The following is a 16773-nucleotide window of genomic DNA, read 5'->3' as shown; positions in this document are numbered from 1 at the left end:
ACACTGATTTCCAAAGTGGTTGTACAAGTTTGCATTCCCACCAACAATGAATGAAAGTTCCCCATATTCTACATGCTGTCCATCATAGGCTATCATTGATGTTTTTGATTTTAGCCTTTCTGACAGATGTAAGATGGTATCTCAAAGTTGTTTTGATTTTCATTTCCCTGATCTCTTATGAGGTTGAACATGATCTTAAGTGTCCTTCGGCCATTTGAACTTTTGTTCTATTCAGTACCCCCTTTTGAAATTGGGTTAATTAGAGTTTTAGTGTCTAGTTTCTTGAGTTTGTTATTTATTTTGGATATCAGACCGTTGTCTGATGCGGGGTTGGTGAAGATCTTCTCCCATTCAGTATAATGCCTTTTTGTTTTAATGACCATCTCCTTTGCTTTACAGAAGCTTCTCAGTTTCAGGAGGATCCATTCATCCTTTGTTGCTATTATTGTCTGTGCTACTGGGATTATTTGTAGGAAGTGGTCTCCTGTGCCCATGTGTTGCAGCTACTTCCCACTTTCTCTTCTATCAGGTTCAGTGTGGTCAGACTTATATTGAGGTCTTTAATCCATTTGGACTTGAGTTTTGTGCATGGTGATAGGTATGGATCTATTTTCATTCTTCTACAGGTTGACATCCAGTTACGCCAGCACCATTTGTTGAAGAAGCTTTCTTTCTTCCATTATATACTATTAGCTTTTTTGTTGAAAATTAGGTGTTCATAGGTTTGTGGGTTAATATCCGGGTCTTCGATTCAATTCCATTGGTAGACATCTCTGTTTTTATGCCAATACCAAGCTGTTTTCAATACTGTAGCTCTGTAATAGAGTTTGAAGTCAGGAATGGTAATGCCTCCGGACGTAATTTTATTGTATAGGATTGTTTTAGCTATCCTGGGTTTTTTGTTTTTCCATATAAATTTGATTATTGTTCTCTGAAGCTCTGTGAAGAATTTTGTTGGGATTTTGATGGGGATTATGTTGAATTTATAGATTGCCTTTGGTAGAATTGCCATTTTTATCATGTTGATCCTACCCATGCAAGAGCATGGAAGATACTTCCATTTTCTGGTATCCTCTTCAATTTCTTTCTTCAAAGCCTTAAAGTTCTTTTCAAGTAGATCTTTCACTTCCTTTGTTAGAGTTACCCCAAGATACTTTATGCTGTTTGTAGCTATCGTGAAAAGTGAAGTTTCTCTGATTTTCTTCTCTGCTTCTCTATCCTATATGTAAAGAAGGGCTACTGATTTTTTGAGTTGATCTTGTATGATGCCACATCACTGAAGGTATTAATCAGCTGTAGGAGTTCTTTGATAGAGTTTTTGGGGTCACTGATGTACACTATAATCTGCAAATAATCAAAGTTTGACTTCTTCCTTTCCAATTCGAATCCCCTTGATCTCCTTATGTTATTTTACTGTTATTGCTAGAACTTCAAGCACTATATTGAAGAGATGTGGTTAGAGTGGACAGCCTTATCTTGTTCCTGATTTTAGTGGAATGGATTTGAGTTTCTCTCCATTTAATTTGATAGTAGCTGTTAGCTTGCTGTATATTGCCTTTATTATACTTAGGTATCATCCTTGTATCCCTAACCTCTCCAATATCTTTATCATAAAGGGGTGATGCTTTTTCAGCATCTAATGAAATGATCATATGGGTTTTTCTTTGAGTTTATTTATATGATGGATTAAATTGACAGATTTTCATATTTTGAACCAGCCATACATCTCTGGGATGAAGCCCACTTGATCGTAATGGATAATTTTTTTAAGTGTTCTTGGATTCAGTTTGCCAGTATTTTATTGAGAATTTTTGCATCGATGTTCATGAGCAAGATTGGTCTTTAATTCTCTTTCTTGGTTGAGTCTTTGTGTGGTTTAGGTATCATGGTAACTGTAGCTTCATAAAAAGAGTTTGACAATGACTCTTCTCTTTGTATTATGAAATGCATTAAGGAGTATAGGTATCAGCTCTTCTTTGAAGTTCTGATAAAATTCTGCACTAAAACCATCTGGTCCTGGGCTTTTTTGGTTGTGAGGCTTATTATGACAGCTTCTGTTTCCTCCCGACTTATAGGTCTATTTAAATTGTTCACCTCGTCTTGTTTAATTTTGGTATATAGTATTTATCTAAAAACAAGTCTATTTCATTTTACATTTTCTAATATCTTGGCATACAGGCTTTTGAAGTAACACCTAATGATTCTCTGAATTTCCTCTGTGTCTGTGGTTATGTCCCCCTTTCCGTTCTGATCTTGTGAATTTCCACGTTCTTTCTCTCCCTTTTGATTAGTTTGGATGGGAGTTTGTCAATCTTGTTGATTTTTTTCAAAGAACCAACTCTTTGTTCCATTGATTCTTTGAATTGTTTTCTGTGTTACTATTCTGTTGATTTCAGCCCTCAGTTTGATTATTTCCAGTCTCCCACTCCTCCTGGGTGAGTCTGCTTCTTTTTTATTCTAGAGCTTTCAGCTGTGTTGTTAAGTCTCTAATGTGAACTTTCTCCATTTTTTTGATGTGGGCACTTAGTGCTATGAACTTTCTTCTTTGCACTGCTTTCATAATGTCCCATAGGTTTGGGTATGTTGTGTCTTTATTTTCGATAAATTCAAAAAAGACTTCAATTTCTTTATTTTTTTTTCCCTGACCCTGGGTTGGTTGAGTAGTTGAATGTTCAGTTTCCATGAGTTTGTAGGCTTTCTGGGGGTAGAATTGTTGTTAAATTCTAACTTTATTCCATGGTGATCTGACAAGACACAGGTGGTTACTAAATTTTTTTGTATCTGTGGAAGTTTGCTTTGTTACTGAGAATGTGATCAGTTTTTGAAAAGGTTCCATGAGATGCTGAAAAGAAGGTGTATTCTTTCCTATTTTGGTGGAATGTTCTATAGATGTCTATTAAGTTCATTTGATTCATTACCTCTGTTAGTTCTCTTGTTTCTCTGTTAGGTTTCTATCTGGTTAACTTGTCCTTTAGTGAGAGAGGAGTGTTGAAATCTCCTACTATTAGTGTGTGGGGTTTGATGTGTGCTTTGAGTTCTAGTAATGTTTCTTTTACATATGTGGATATTTTTATATTTGCAGCATAGATATTAAGGATTGAGACTTCATCCTGATGAATTGTTCCTGTTTTGAGTATAAAGTGTTCATCTCCATTTCTTCTGATTGATTTTAGTTTGAAATCAATTTTGTTAGTATTAGTATAGCAACACCCTTCTTTTTCTTAGGTTCGTTTGATTGAAAAACCTTTTCCCAATTCTTTAATCTGAATAAATGTCATTCTTTGTGGTTGAGGTGTGTTTCTTGTAAACCGCAAAATATTGGATCCTGTTTTCACATCCATTCTCTTAACCTCTGCCTTTTTTTTAAAGTAATTTTATTAAATTATAAAAGTTTCCATTTCCGCCCCTCCTCCCAACACCCTCCCACTCCCCCCACTCCCTCTCCTCCTCCCTCTTCGTCCCTAAGGGCAGTCAGGGTTTCCTGCCCTGTGGGAAGTTCAAGTTCCTCCCCCATCCCTCCAGGTACAGGAAGGTGAGTATCCAAACAGACTGGATCCCCAAAATCCTGTATATGCAGAGGAAACAAGTCCCAGTGTCATTGTCAATGGCTTTTCAGAAAGACTCCAGCCAGCCACATTCAGAGAATCCGGCCACATTCAGAGAATCTGGTTGGATCACATCCTCATTCAGTCCCAGTCCAGCTGACCTTGGTAAGCTCTCATTAGATCCATTCCCTTGTATCAGTGGGTGATAGCATCCCTCGCAGTCCTGATTTCCTTTTTCATTTTCTTCGTCCTTCTGCTCCTCATTTGGACCTTGGAGTGCTCAGTCCGGTGCTCCAATGTGGGTCTCCGTCTGTATTGCCATCCATCGCCAGATGAAGGATCTATGGTGATAAGCAAAATATTCATCAGTATGGTTATGGGCCAAGGCCGGTTCAGGCACCCTCTCCTCTGTCCAGAGAACAATCTGGGGGATCTCTCCTTGGACCTGGGATCTCATATATAATCAAGTCTCCTGTAAACCCTAAAATGACTCCCTTAGTTGAAATATATTCTTCCCTGATCCCATTTTCATCCTTCCTCCCTCCCCCCATCCCGGTCCACCAAGCTTTACCCATTCCTCCCCTACTCCCTTCTCTCTAACCGTCTCCCCTTCGAACAACCCTCCCACTCCCCCCCATGCACCCGAGGTTACCTGGTACTCTTGTCTATTTCCTACCTCCTGGCGGATAGCTAAATAATCTTCATCAGGTTCATCTTCTTATTTAGCTTCTCTAGGATCACGAATAATAGGCTCAAAGACCTTTAATTATGGTTAGAATCCACTTATGAGTGAATACATACCGTGTTCCTATTTTGGGTCTGGCTTACCTCACTCAGTAAAGCGTTTTCTTTTTCCATCGATTTGCATGCAAAATTCAAGATGTCATTGTTTTTCACTGCTGAGTAAAACTCTAATGTGTATATATTACACACCTTTTTTAAACATTCTTCTATTGAGGGGCACCTAGGCTGCTTCCAGGTTCTGGCTATTACAAATAGTGCTGCTATGAACATAGTTGAACAAATGCTTTTGTAGTATGTTAGGGAATCTCTAGGGTATATTCCCAAGAGTAGAATTGCTGGGTCCTGAGGGAGGTTGACTCCCAGTTTCCTGAGAAACCGCCACACTGATTTCCACAGTGGCTGTACAAGTTTGCATTCCAACCAACAATGGATGAGTGTTCCCCTCACCCCACATCCTCTCCAGCATAGGCTATCAGTGGTGTTTTTGAGTTTGGCTATTCTGACAGGTGTAAGATGATATCTCAAAGTTGTTTTGATTTGCATTTCCCTGATCGCTATGGAGGTTGAGCATGACCTTAAGTGCCTTTTGGCCATTCGAAGTTCATCTGTTGTGAATTCTCTGTTCAGATCAGTACCCCATTTTGTAATTGGGTTAATTAGGGTTTCAGTGCCTAGTTTCTTGAGTTCTTTGTATATTTTGGAGATCAGACCTTTGTCTGATGAGGGGTTTGTGAAGATCTTCTCCCAGTCGGAAGGTAGCCTTTTTGTCTTACTGACAGTGTCCTTTGCTTTACAGAAGCTTCTCAGTTTCAGTAGGTCCCATTTATTCATTGTTTCTCTTATTGTCCGCACTCCTGGGGTTCTGCTTAGGAAGTGGCCTCCTGTGCCTATATCTTGTAGACTACTTCCCACTTTCTCTTCTATCAGTTTCAAAGTGGTCGGATTAATGTTGATGTCTTTAATCCATTTGGACCTGAGTTTTGTGCATGGTGATAGATATGGATCTATTTTCATTTTTCTACAGGTTAACATCCAGTTATGCCAGCACCATTTGTTAAAGATGCTATCCTTCTTCCATTGTATACCTTTAGCTCCCTTGTCAAAAATCAGGTGTTCCTATGTTTGTGGGTTAATACCCAGGTCTTCTATTCGATTCCATAGGTCGACTTCTCTGTTGTTATGCCAATGCCAAATTTAGGGGATTGGAGGGTGCCAGTGCTTCCTTCCCAGGGTGGTCCGGGCACACACTCACCCCTCCTGATGGATCTTCGGCTACAGTTCTCCAGTATATTTTTAGCTTTGTAAAAAATTACAAAGTTTTGTGGCATTATGTTAGTTTTTCAGTTTGGTTCTATTGATTAATGTCTTTCTTTTTAATGTCAATGCCATGCTGATTTTTTTAACTATACTTATGTAATATAACACAGATTGAAATCCGAAATGATGATGCCTCCATCACTTCTTTTATTATTCAGGATTATTTTAGCTCTGCTGGGATTTTTGTTCTGATTTGTTTTCTTAAGAAGTTGAAGATTTTTTTCTATTTCTACTAAGAATTGTGTTGGTATTTTGATTCTGATTGTACTGAATGTGTAGATTGCTTTTGGTAGGTGGCTATTTTCACAAAATTAATCCTACTGGTCTATGAGCAAGGGAAATATTTCAATCTTCCATGACCTAAAGCTTTTATATAAAAGCCTCTCATTTGCATGCTGAGATTTATTCCAACGTATATTTTTGAGGTTATTGTGAAAGGTATTGTTTCCTTGTTTCTTTTTCAGTATGTTTTTCATTTGTATATATGTAAAAAGGAATGGCGGGCCTCTTCCCGCCGCCTGCCTCCTGGCTAACTTTACCCAAAATAATTACACAGAAATTGTATTCATTCAAATACTGCCTAGCCCATTATCTCTAGAGAGTTAGTTACTGGCTAACTCTCACATCTTGATTAACCCATTTCTAATAATCTGTGTAGCACCACGAGGTGGCGGCTTACCGGAAAAGATTCAGCATGTCTGACCTGGTGGTTGGCTGCATGGCATCTGCCTCATTGCCTTCTTCCCAGCATTCTGTTCTGTTTACTCTGCCTACCTAATTTTCTGTCCTATCAGAGGGCCAACGCAGTCTCTTTATTAACCAATGAAAGTAACACAATAGACAGATAACCCTCCTCCATCAGTATATAGGAAAGCCATTAATTTTTATGTGTTAATCTTGTGTCCTGCTACTGTGCTGGAAATATTTATCAGTTGTAAACTATTTCTGGTGTGGGTTTTAGGATCTTTTATGTCTAAAAATTCTCTTCAAATAAAGACACACTTTGTCCTTTCTGATTTGATCTCCTTCAGTTTTCCATTATTGTAGCTAGGTACTATATCAAGTTTGTACGGAGAAAAACTATATTCTTACCTTTGAAGGTTGGCTATGGACTTCCTGCTCCTATTTTGAGATATGTTCCTTGAATTTATAATGTCTCTAGGGATTTTATTACAAATGGATGTTCAATACTTTTGTATATTTTCTGCTGTTTCTATTGTTAGCTATATCTATATTTAAGCCATGGTAGTCAGATATGATGAAGGATGTAATATCAATTTTATAATATATTTTGACACTTGATTTGTATCTTAATATGTGGTTAAATTGGAGAACATTCCTTGAAATGCTGAGAAGAAAATTTATTCTTTTGTGTTTAAATGAAATGTTCTGTAGATATCTGTCTGATAGGTCCAATTTGATTTGTGATGTTATTTAACTCCAGTGTTTCTCTGTTTAATTTTTTGTTTGATGACCTTTCCATTGGCAGTACTAGGGTATTAAGTCATCAACTAATACTATGTTAAAGTCAATATCTGAATTTAGCTGGAGTAATGTTCTTTTTATAATGAAGTTCAGTGCCCTTGCATTTGGCACATAAATGTTTAGAATTGTGATGTTCTCTTGTTACATTTTTTATTTTATAAGTATAGAGTATTCTTCCCTATCTCTTATGATTATTTTTGGTATGTGGTCTATCTTTTAAATTATTAAAATGGTTACACCTGCTTCTTTATTGTGTTCATCAACTTGGAATATATTCTCCCATTCTTTTATCCTATAATGATACTGATTTTTGATGATGAGGTATATTTCTTGGATGCAGCAGAAAGATGGATCCGGTTAGCTATTACCATCTGTTAGTCTGTGTCTTTTTAATAGGGAATTTTTTGGATTAAAATTGTTTTTTTATTGATTGTTATTGAGCTCTGCATTTTCCTCTGCTCCCTTTCCTTCCTCTTCCCTCCCCCCAAGGTCCACATGTAGGAAATTATATTGAAAGATTTTAGTGATTAATGTATATTGTTCCTCTTATTTTGTTGTTTTGTTGTGGTCTCCCTACATTATTTAGTTCACTGTTCTGAAATTATTTATTTCTTGTGTCCTCTGAGGTGTACTTAAATTTATTTTCAGACTAAGGTTTTCTTCTGGTACCTTCTGTAGAGGTGTAGATCTGGATACATGAAGAAAAATTGCTTAAATTTATTTTTATCATAGATTTTTTTCTCCATTGGTTATGATTGATAGTTTTACTTATTATATTAGTCTGGGTTGTTTTCTGTGGTCCCTCAGAAATTTAAAATCATCCGTCCACATCTTTTTAACTTTTAGAAACTCCATTGAAAATCCAAGTTTTTTTTTTCTAGTGGGCCTACATTTATATATAACTTGTTCTTTGCCCCTTGCAGCTTTTAACATACTTTCTTTGTTCTGTCCATTTAGTGTTTTGATTACTTTGTGATGTGGGGAGTTTCTTTTCTGTTCATTTGCTGTTCTGTATGATTCTTGTACCTTGATAGGCATCTCTTTCTTAAGTTGGAGAAATGTATGGTTTTGTTAAAAAATATTTGTGGGTGTTCGACTTGGCTTTCTTTTTCTTCCTTTATACCAACTATTCATAGGTTTTATTTTTTCATTGTGTCCCTGATTTCCTGAATGTTTTGTTCCTTGGTTTTTTTTTTTTATCAGATTCAATATTGAGATATTTGTTTCTGTCTTGTGATTCTCTTTTCTGTGTCATGTATTCTGTTGGTGATGTTTACCTTTAAAGTTTTTGTTTACCATCCTGAGTTTTTAACTTCCAACTTATTTCAATTTGAGAATCTGCTGTTTCCTTGTTTAGTTCTTCTTTTATGGCTTGAATTGTTTTCATTATTTCATTCAACAGTTTGTATTTTCACAGTCTTCAATAAGGCATTCATTCATACTTCTTCAAGTTAAATCAGCATAATCATAATTGCTATTTTAAAATACGTGTCTTGTACTTCAGGTAAAATGCTTTTGTCAGGGCCTTTCAAAATAGAGCTGCTGGCTTCTGGTTGAGGAATTTTGTTTAGTTTTGTATGTTTGTGTTTGCATGCTGAAACATCTGGATTTATGATGTTTGAAGTATTTCTTGGAGTAGGTATCTGATCTCAACTTCTTTGAGTATTGCATGCTTTTGTGGCTATTTTTCACTTTGGGTCCTAGATACATCTATTGACTGTGGGATTTCTGGTATAGAGTGTTTCTGTGAGTTAAGAGTGTCACAAACAAATGGAGATAGGCTAGAAGAAAGGAGTGAATGAGGTCGTGGGAAAGACCTGGGAAGACTCTGATTTTTCACCAAGATGTAGGATCCATAAGGAGTTGTGGCGCGTTGGGAAGAGGGGTTACTTGAGTGGGCAGTAGAGGGACTAGGAATTAATCTGGAGAGATGAGAATAGATGACAGGAAGGACAATAAATGTAGCTTACATGTGTCTTAGCCCAATGTGGCCACCTGACTCCCTTGTAGAGTGTGGTTCTGTGGATTGAGGCAGGGAATGAGGATCACAAAGGAATATATCCTATATCCTTTATCCTATATCCTTTGTGGTGATCACAAAGGATATAGAATAGAAGAAAATGTGAAAGAGTGCAACAGGAAAGAACTAGGAGGGCCCTGTGTCCACATCCCTTTACTTCAAGTATCTTCAGGGTTGGTCACTAAATCTCATTTGATACAAGTGTTTTCTCTGATTTCTCTTGTTGTATCTTCTCCTTCTTATATTACCTTGACTTGGTGTTTGATATAATTTCATAAGTTTCTGTTGCTCTGGTGACTTTTCTCTTTTATTTGGAATGATGGAACTCCATTCATTCAGGCTCAGGGCCTTTTATCTCGTCCCTACCATTTCAACTAGTTTTCATTACAGCTCCAATATATATTTCCATATATCTAGTTAGTAGTTTATTTTTATCATTTAATTTTTTTCAACTCTAGAATTTACAACTGGTGTTTTCTTGAATTTATAATTTTTAGGCTTTTATTTATTTAGTAATTGTCCCTATCATTTCTCTAGTATTATTTTAGTATTAACTGACCAATACTTATACTTACTTAAGGGGTGAAATGTAGTAATGCAAGATATAGGTACATTAAGTAATGATAAAAGGCATGCAGTTAGATTATTTACCATTCCATATATATATTATATCTTTGTATTGATGATCAAAGCTAGTTCATCATTCTTGATGGCAGAGAACTTTACCCCTGAGCCATCTCACCAACCCTCTGTACTTCTTCTTTTTAGAAGCATTTACTTATTTAATTTGTTCATTTGTTGATTAGAGTATTTGCTTGGTTTCTGTGTTACTTTTTTCAGTTCTTAATATATATTGTAGATATTAATCCCCGTAAACTGTGTAAGTGGCAAAGATTTTCTTCTATCATGTTTTCTATCATCTAAAGGCTGTCTCTTTATTATGTCATTTCTTTTGCTATGAAGATGTGTTTTAATTTCATGAAGTAGTATTTGTTACTTCTTGCTATTATTTACTGAAATATTAGAGAAATTTTCATAAAGTTCTTACCCTTGCCTGCCTATGAGTCAAAGTACCTCTATTACATTTTGTTCTAGCAATTTCAATGTTTCAGGCAAAACCCTAAGCTTAGAAGCAGCACATGTTAAAGACACATTATTCATGAAAGTATATCTAGAGGAAAATAAGAAATCATATTACAAAATACTTTAACAACCATGCTTATTGTGGCACTATTCCTAATATCCAAATTATAGGGTCAGCCTAGGTGTTCATCATAAGATGGATAAAGTGAATGTATAGATGCATAATGGAGTTTCATTCATCCACAAAAATAATGAAACTATGTCATTTGTAGTAAAATTGATGGAAATGGAGGGAATCATATTAAGTGAAATAGTGTAGACTCACACAAATATCATGTTTTCTCCATGAAAAAAGACACACACCGTGTAAGAAAATTACAATATTTCCTAGCATGAAAGAAACCAATAAATCAATAAAACTAGCCACTGAAAAATGAGAGTTTAATAAGCTTTTCTATATATAGCATTAGAATAGGAGTGAGAGAAGTGCTTTTAGATAATTATTTGGGAAATAAATACAATTTTCTATCCACTTCTTTAATGTAGAAATTTTAATATTTTTCTTTTTTATTTACCTTGTAAATAAATGTTATCTTTAATTTTTTAATCATGTATATTTTATAATTATATATTATATTTCAAACAATTCTTCTAAGTATAATGTTTAAGCCTTCCAGTTATATTTTGAGAAAATAAATTTCAAACATTTCACGTATTACCATCAATTCTGAAATATGATATAATATGGAAATTTTCGTATATCATATCTAAATGACCCATTATAGTATATCATTATGTCTTGTTAAACTTACATTAAAAAAGAAGTGTCTTCACATAAATAAAATTAATTTTAGTCATCCTCCAACTTTCTTTCTGTGTTAGTAATGTTCATGTGTCTAAAAGTCACATTTGTTATACTTTTCTAGTTTTTGGTTTTTCAATAAAATGCTGGCTGTAATTCTACCCCCTTTAAAAAGTCGTGTTTGAAAAGAACAAAATTTACTTATACTTTAAGAATTAAAAAATGGACAAATGGTGAAGGACTTAATTCAGTAATCTATTATAACCTAAAAATATTCAAGAACAGGAAATAGTGTTACTATAAGAAGAAACTTGAATTGCTAACTGAAAAAAATGTCAAAAACTTGGTAGAAAATATTTCTATCTCTTTTTCTAAAATCATATGATCACCTATATCTGTTTCCTCTAGACATGAATGTCTATTCTTTAAGAAAGGTTGTTTGTTATACTCTTCTAAGCACATGACAGGCATAGATTTTACACAGAAACTAATATTGTTTACTCTAATTTTCATATAACAAGGTGGGAAAATTTTTCTGAATACTAACTTCAAATCTCTAACAAAGGGAATGGGGCTAATCTAATTTTAATCAAATGGTAGTTACATGCAATCCCAAGACTGGGTTGCATAGGACTCTTCTGTTATTTAGGCATGGAGATTAGTTTGTAGGAACATAGATAATGAACAAACATCCCATAATGTGTCTATCATGTCTATATTTAAATATGAGATTTTACTCAGGAAGATTATACAAAACCTATCAAGCTCTAGTTTGTAACTAATCAAGTTAATAACCCTCTCCAGTGTAAATGCTTTATTGTGTTGTGTTTTGTATTTAACTAAAAAGCGATAACTTCATGTTTTATTTGTTTTTCAGCCAATAACTACAACTGTCTTATCATATGAACTTCCCATACAATATACATCCCTTCCAAATCAAAGAGTATCTGAGAGTTGTTCATCTTCACAAAGAATTGACACTCCAAGGTAACTCTCACTAATAATCAGATCTATCTATATACAATTTTCACCTAGACTTGAGTGCAAAAAAAAAACCTATTTTTAATTTACAGTTTATTTTAAAAGTGATACTTGATCCCTAAAAATTGATATATTGACTAGATAGTGACAAGAAAATCACACGTTAATAAGGCATTATCCTACTCAGAGAAATATTTTAAGTCCATCATAAAATAGTTAATGTGAGGGCAGAAGTAAATACCTTATGTCAGGGAAGAGTATAAAATAAACACACTAATATTCTTATTTTTTTCACAGAAAGCTTAATGTTGCCTCTTGCTTTATACAGTAGACAGATAGGACTATATGCTCCATAGTATTTTCTTACAGAAGAATTTCAGCAGAGGTAATGCCTTAGTACCAACTTGTAAATGCATTTATGTTTGTTTTTCTTGAAGTGATGAAGGAGCAGTTACATCGGAACATGATGAGAAAAACAAATCTAAAATGGAAATTCCTGATACAAATGTATCTGAAACTTTGGGGAGTTCTTTTTACTATAAAACGTTTGAAGACCTAACAATTATTGAAAGTGATACTCCCCTTATGGACTCTGGTTCTGAAAGATGTGCAATTGATTCTGACTCTGACCGAGGTGTTGTCTCAGATTTTGAGTTAGAACAATCTAAGGGCTCTGGATCGGTAGTATGGGGAGTAGATTCTGACTCAGAAAAGTCTCCTAGGGATGAAGACTCTAGAAAACACCCATTAAAAGCAGAAAGTTATCAAATGGGTTCAGTCTCAGTTGAAGACTTCACCAAGACAGAGCAACTGCTGGTGAGAATTGAACAGGTGGAATCTGAATCTCTGAAAGACTGGGTGCTCTCAGGCTCAGAGAAATCCCTGGAAGTTTCTGACTCTGAAAGAGACTCAACCTCTAATAATGAAAGAAAGAAAGAAGAAAAACGTCAAATGGCTTCAGATTCCATAAAACGTCTAATGGACTCTGAAAAAACAGTGATGGAGACTGAAATTTTCTGGATGATACCTGATTCTGAGAGTTATGCAGTAGACTCAGGCACAGAAAATGTTAAAGCATCAACGTCTAAGGTACATATGACACAGGTGGAAAAGCAAAGATCTAAGAGATATTTGATGGACTCTGACTCTGAATCAAGTGAGATGGACTCAGATTTAGAAAGATGTGTGCTAGCCTCAGCAGCTGTGAAACATTTCGTAGATACAGAAACATTTCATATGAGCACTGCTAATAACAAGCCCACAAAGGATTCTTGGTCTGAAAGAACAGTGAACTCAGACTCTGAAAGCCCTGTGATGTCCTCTGATTCTGTGAAGCACATAAAGAAAGCTGAAGCATGCAAAAGTACCTATCATTTGGAAAGACTCAAGGGGACTCACAAGTCTGAGTCTCTACAGCAGTGGTTAGATGCTAAAATAGAACAGTTAGATTCTGGTCATAGTGGACACTGGGATAGCTCTGGAAAGTATCATTTTCGGTCTATAGTACCTCAAGATAGCTTTGGAAAATGTCAGGGTGACCTTCAAACATTTCAGAGTATCACTGAAAAAGATCAAGTAGACTCCAGATCTGAAAAACATCAGAAAAAAGCTGGAAATGAAAGAGATCAAAATAAACCTGAAAGTAAAAGACACCCCATAAAGACAGAGAAGGGATTTGACAATGAGGGGTTTCAAATGGATAAGGAAAGAGAACACCTCATGGAGTCCGAACATCGTGATTCAGAAAATGAAGCACAACGACTTGGTGCTCGTAGAAAAGATAATCGTCCTCCAGGTAAGCTAAAATATGTGTGGCCTTTAAAAATACCTTATAAGTTTTATTAATGGAATCATAACATTTTCCCAAATGTCAATAACTTTGATATAGTTTGGTCTTAAACCACTTAAAAAAAACTAATAAGAAATTCAGAGACTAAACATCGTAATACCAGATTTTTATTTCACTTTCAAAAATAGGAATATCTTCTTGCTTTAGGTAATTTTTTATCTCTTCTATATTATGATAAAATAAACATGAGTAACAGATAAATGCAAACTATTCCTTGAAAATTAAGGAACTTCAGGGACACCTTTATAAGAGAGGAAAGGTAATTTAAATGGTGATGTACTTAGTCTTCTATACTTAAACCCTTTTATTTATTTCAGAATGATGCTAGCTAAATTTAACATTGTGTTCTTAGGCCATAACAGACAGTGTTTTTATAACCATTTTTTACTTACTCTGTGGATTACTATGTAGCTGGATGGCTGTCCCCTGATGACCTCCTTCTTCTTGGGCTACCTCTCAGCAACTCTTTTCCCCAGATTTCTCCTACTATATATTCTATCTGCATGCCAACCATGCCTATCCTTTTTCCTGCCTCGCTATTGGCCATTTAAAACTTTATTAGACCATCAGGTGTTTTAGACAGGCAAAGTATCACAGCTTCACAGAGTTAAACAAATGCAGAATAAACAAAAGTAACATACCTTAACATAATTTCCCAAATATTGTGTAGTTAAAATTCTTTTGTATAATATCATTTTATTAGTAATTGGAAATAACTGAGTCTGTTTAATATGACTCTAGGTTTTTGGAGGCCTCTTACCCTGCCTACTAAGCTTGGTCAGAAAAAGAAAACTGAAAAGCATAAGTCTGTACAACAAAAAGATAACAGAGGTGAGTATATGCAGTAGAAATTGTCTGAGAATTTAGTCATACTATTTGTTAATATTTTGGAAAATAAATTCAGAATCTGAAGAGATAGAGTGGTTACAAAGTAATATAATACACAATAATACTTAATTTAATACTTAATACATAATAATACTAAATTATATGATTTACTACAAAGAAAAAAAGCACAACAAAAAGGACATGAAATAAAGTCGAATAAAATATATGATATATTTGTATATATATATAATCAACCCAGGAACATTTTTTTGCAGTATGTGGTGTTTTCCTGCAATGCTGGTTAGACTCCCAATGCCTATCTATAATGTGTTTTTAATGGTTTAGGATATAATTCACCCAATAAAGTATGAAGCTCAGTGTTTTTTAATATATTCACAGATACATGCAACTATCAACTCTGTTAGAGTATTTTATTAGTACAGTGACAACTCTGTAACTATTACCTATGTATCTTCCCCTACCCAATCTTTCCCTACGAAACAACTGATCAACTTTCTGTCAAATTTTCTATTTTACTTATTTTATATGAATTGAATCATATGAATTCTACCTTATGACTTCATTCATTTAATTAGTATAACTAATCCAAGATTACTCTGTTATAGTATGTATCTTAACTTTTATGATTGAACAATATTCCATATTAGGCATTATCACTTTTTATGTGTAGACCTATACATCGATGGGCATATAGATTCATTCCATCACAGATATAAGGCTAATCTAAATGTTTTAAAAGATTCTGTAATGGAATATGTTTCATTTCTTGCCGGTAATATACCTAGAAGTAAAATCGCATCAAAACCCATTATTTGTTGCTTAATGAATTGTCCCAAAGTTATATACTGTTTCAGAAGTTAATGTATACAAAGAGATAATATTATATAGACTGAACAGTTTGTGTTTCTGTCTCTCTCTCTTTCTCTCTCTCTCTCTCGCTCTCTCTCCTCTATTACACACACATACATGTATAAAATAATAGTTAAAGAATAAAGAGGACACCAGTTTGAAAGAGAGCAGTGAGGAATACATGGGAAGGAGAAAATTATGTAAACATAATAACAAAAATATTTTTATTTATTTTAACTTTCTTTTTAGTTTATTCTTTGTGTCTTTAATGATACATTTGTTTTCCTGTTCCTTTATATCTGTGGTCTGCCATTGCAAACTCCCCATAAAATAAAATTTAAGAGAAAAAAGGAAAAAAAATCTTGTCATGGAGGTTGTACTGTGACACAGTGATTCACACAGTAAACCCTTTTACCCTTATAACTTTACTTGCAAGGGTTCTTTGCCAAGAGTCATTGGTCTGGTTCAAGGTCTCTCTAGGACTCCTCTTTGATATCCTGTTGCACTGTGTTGTGCAGATCCTGCAGATTTGGATCTGCAGGACCAGCCCCTTCATGTGTTCCAGAAGATCATAGATGGAGTGGTTGGTGGGAGAGAGTTGCCCTTTCTTAACACTCACTCCTCTCCACATGCAACAGATAAGGGATCTGACTCTCCCCCTTATCAGTTGAAGCACTCAGAATAGCAGGCCCTGCTCCTTACCTGGGCAGCATAGTAGACCTGACCCTATTGGCAGAGGCACAGATGAGCTGGCCCTAAGGGTGTGAGAGTGAAATAGCTGGTCACAGCTCCAACATCTGCCAAAATGTGGTGGTGAGGGCAAGGGAAAAATACCCTTCCTTCCTTGGCCCTACCACTTGTGGTGGTTTAGGGAGCTGACCCTCTCTCTTACCAGTTTCATCACATGGGAAAGTGGGCCCTACACCTTACCTGGACAGCATAGAAGAGCTCCTACTGACAGGGGTCAGGGAACCAGCCTTGAGAACATGAGCATGTGGGAGCTCTGGCCCTGCCCTTCATCTGTCATTTGGTAGTGTGCAGGGGAGTGATGCCCTCTGCCCCACTCCTCACCACCTGGAATTTTAAAAGTGGATGAGCTGTCTGTGCCTCTCACCAGCTACAGCCTTTGAGAGAATGACCAACACACCTCACCTGGGCAACACAGTAGAGCTGTCCCTGAAGGTATGGGTGTGGGAAAGCCAAGTCTGAGGACATGAAATCAGGAGAACAGACACCACTCTTTGTTCAT

At 35.5% G+C, this 16773-nt stretch overlaps 1 protein-coding gene across 1 annotated transcript in view; it reads left to right on the top strand.

Annotated features, from left to right (window-relative positions):
* The window catches only part of LOC125389245 (uncharacterized), a 209560-nt gene that overhangs the window by 171037 nt on the left and 21750 nt on the right, over positions 1–16773 (top strand). Inside the window, exons 9-11 of the mRNA XM_085684403.2 lie at positions 11874–11983; positions 12415–13772; positions 14568–14657. Of these exons, the coding sequence (XP_085540529.2) occupies positions 11874–11983; positions 12415–13772; positions 14568–14657 (1558 nt within the window). The remainder of the gene's footprint in view (positions 1–11873; positions 11984–12414; positions 13773–14567; positions 14658–16773) is intronic.

The sequence above is a fragment of the Myodes glareolus genome, chromosome X, assembly GCF_982192425.1.
Source record: "Myodes glareolus chromosome X, mMyoGla1.1, whole genome shotgun sequence".
NCBI lineage: Eukaryota > Metazoa > Chordata > Mammalia > Rodentia > Cricetidae > Myodes > Myodes glareolus.
Note: the sequence above shows the minus strand (reverse complement) of the source record. Positions and strands in the feature narration are given on the sequence as shown.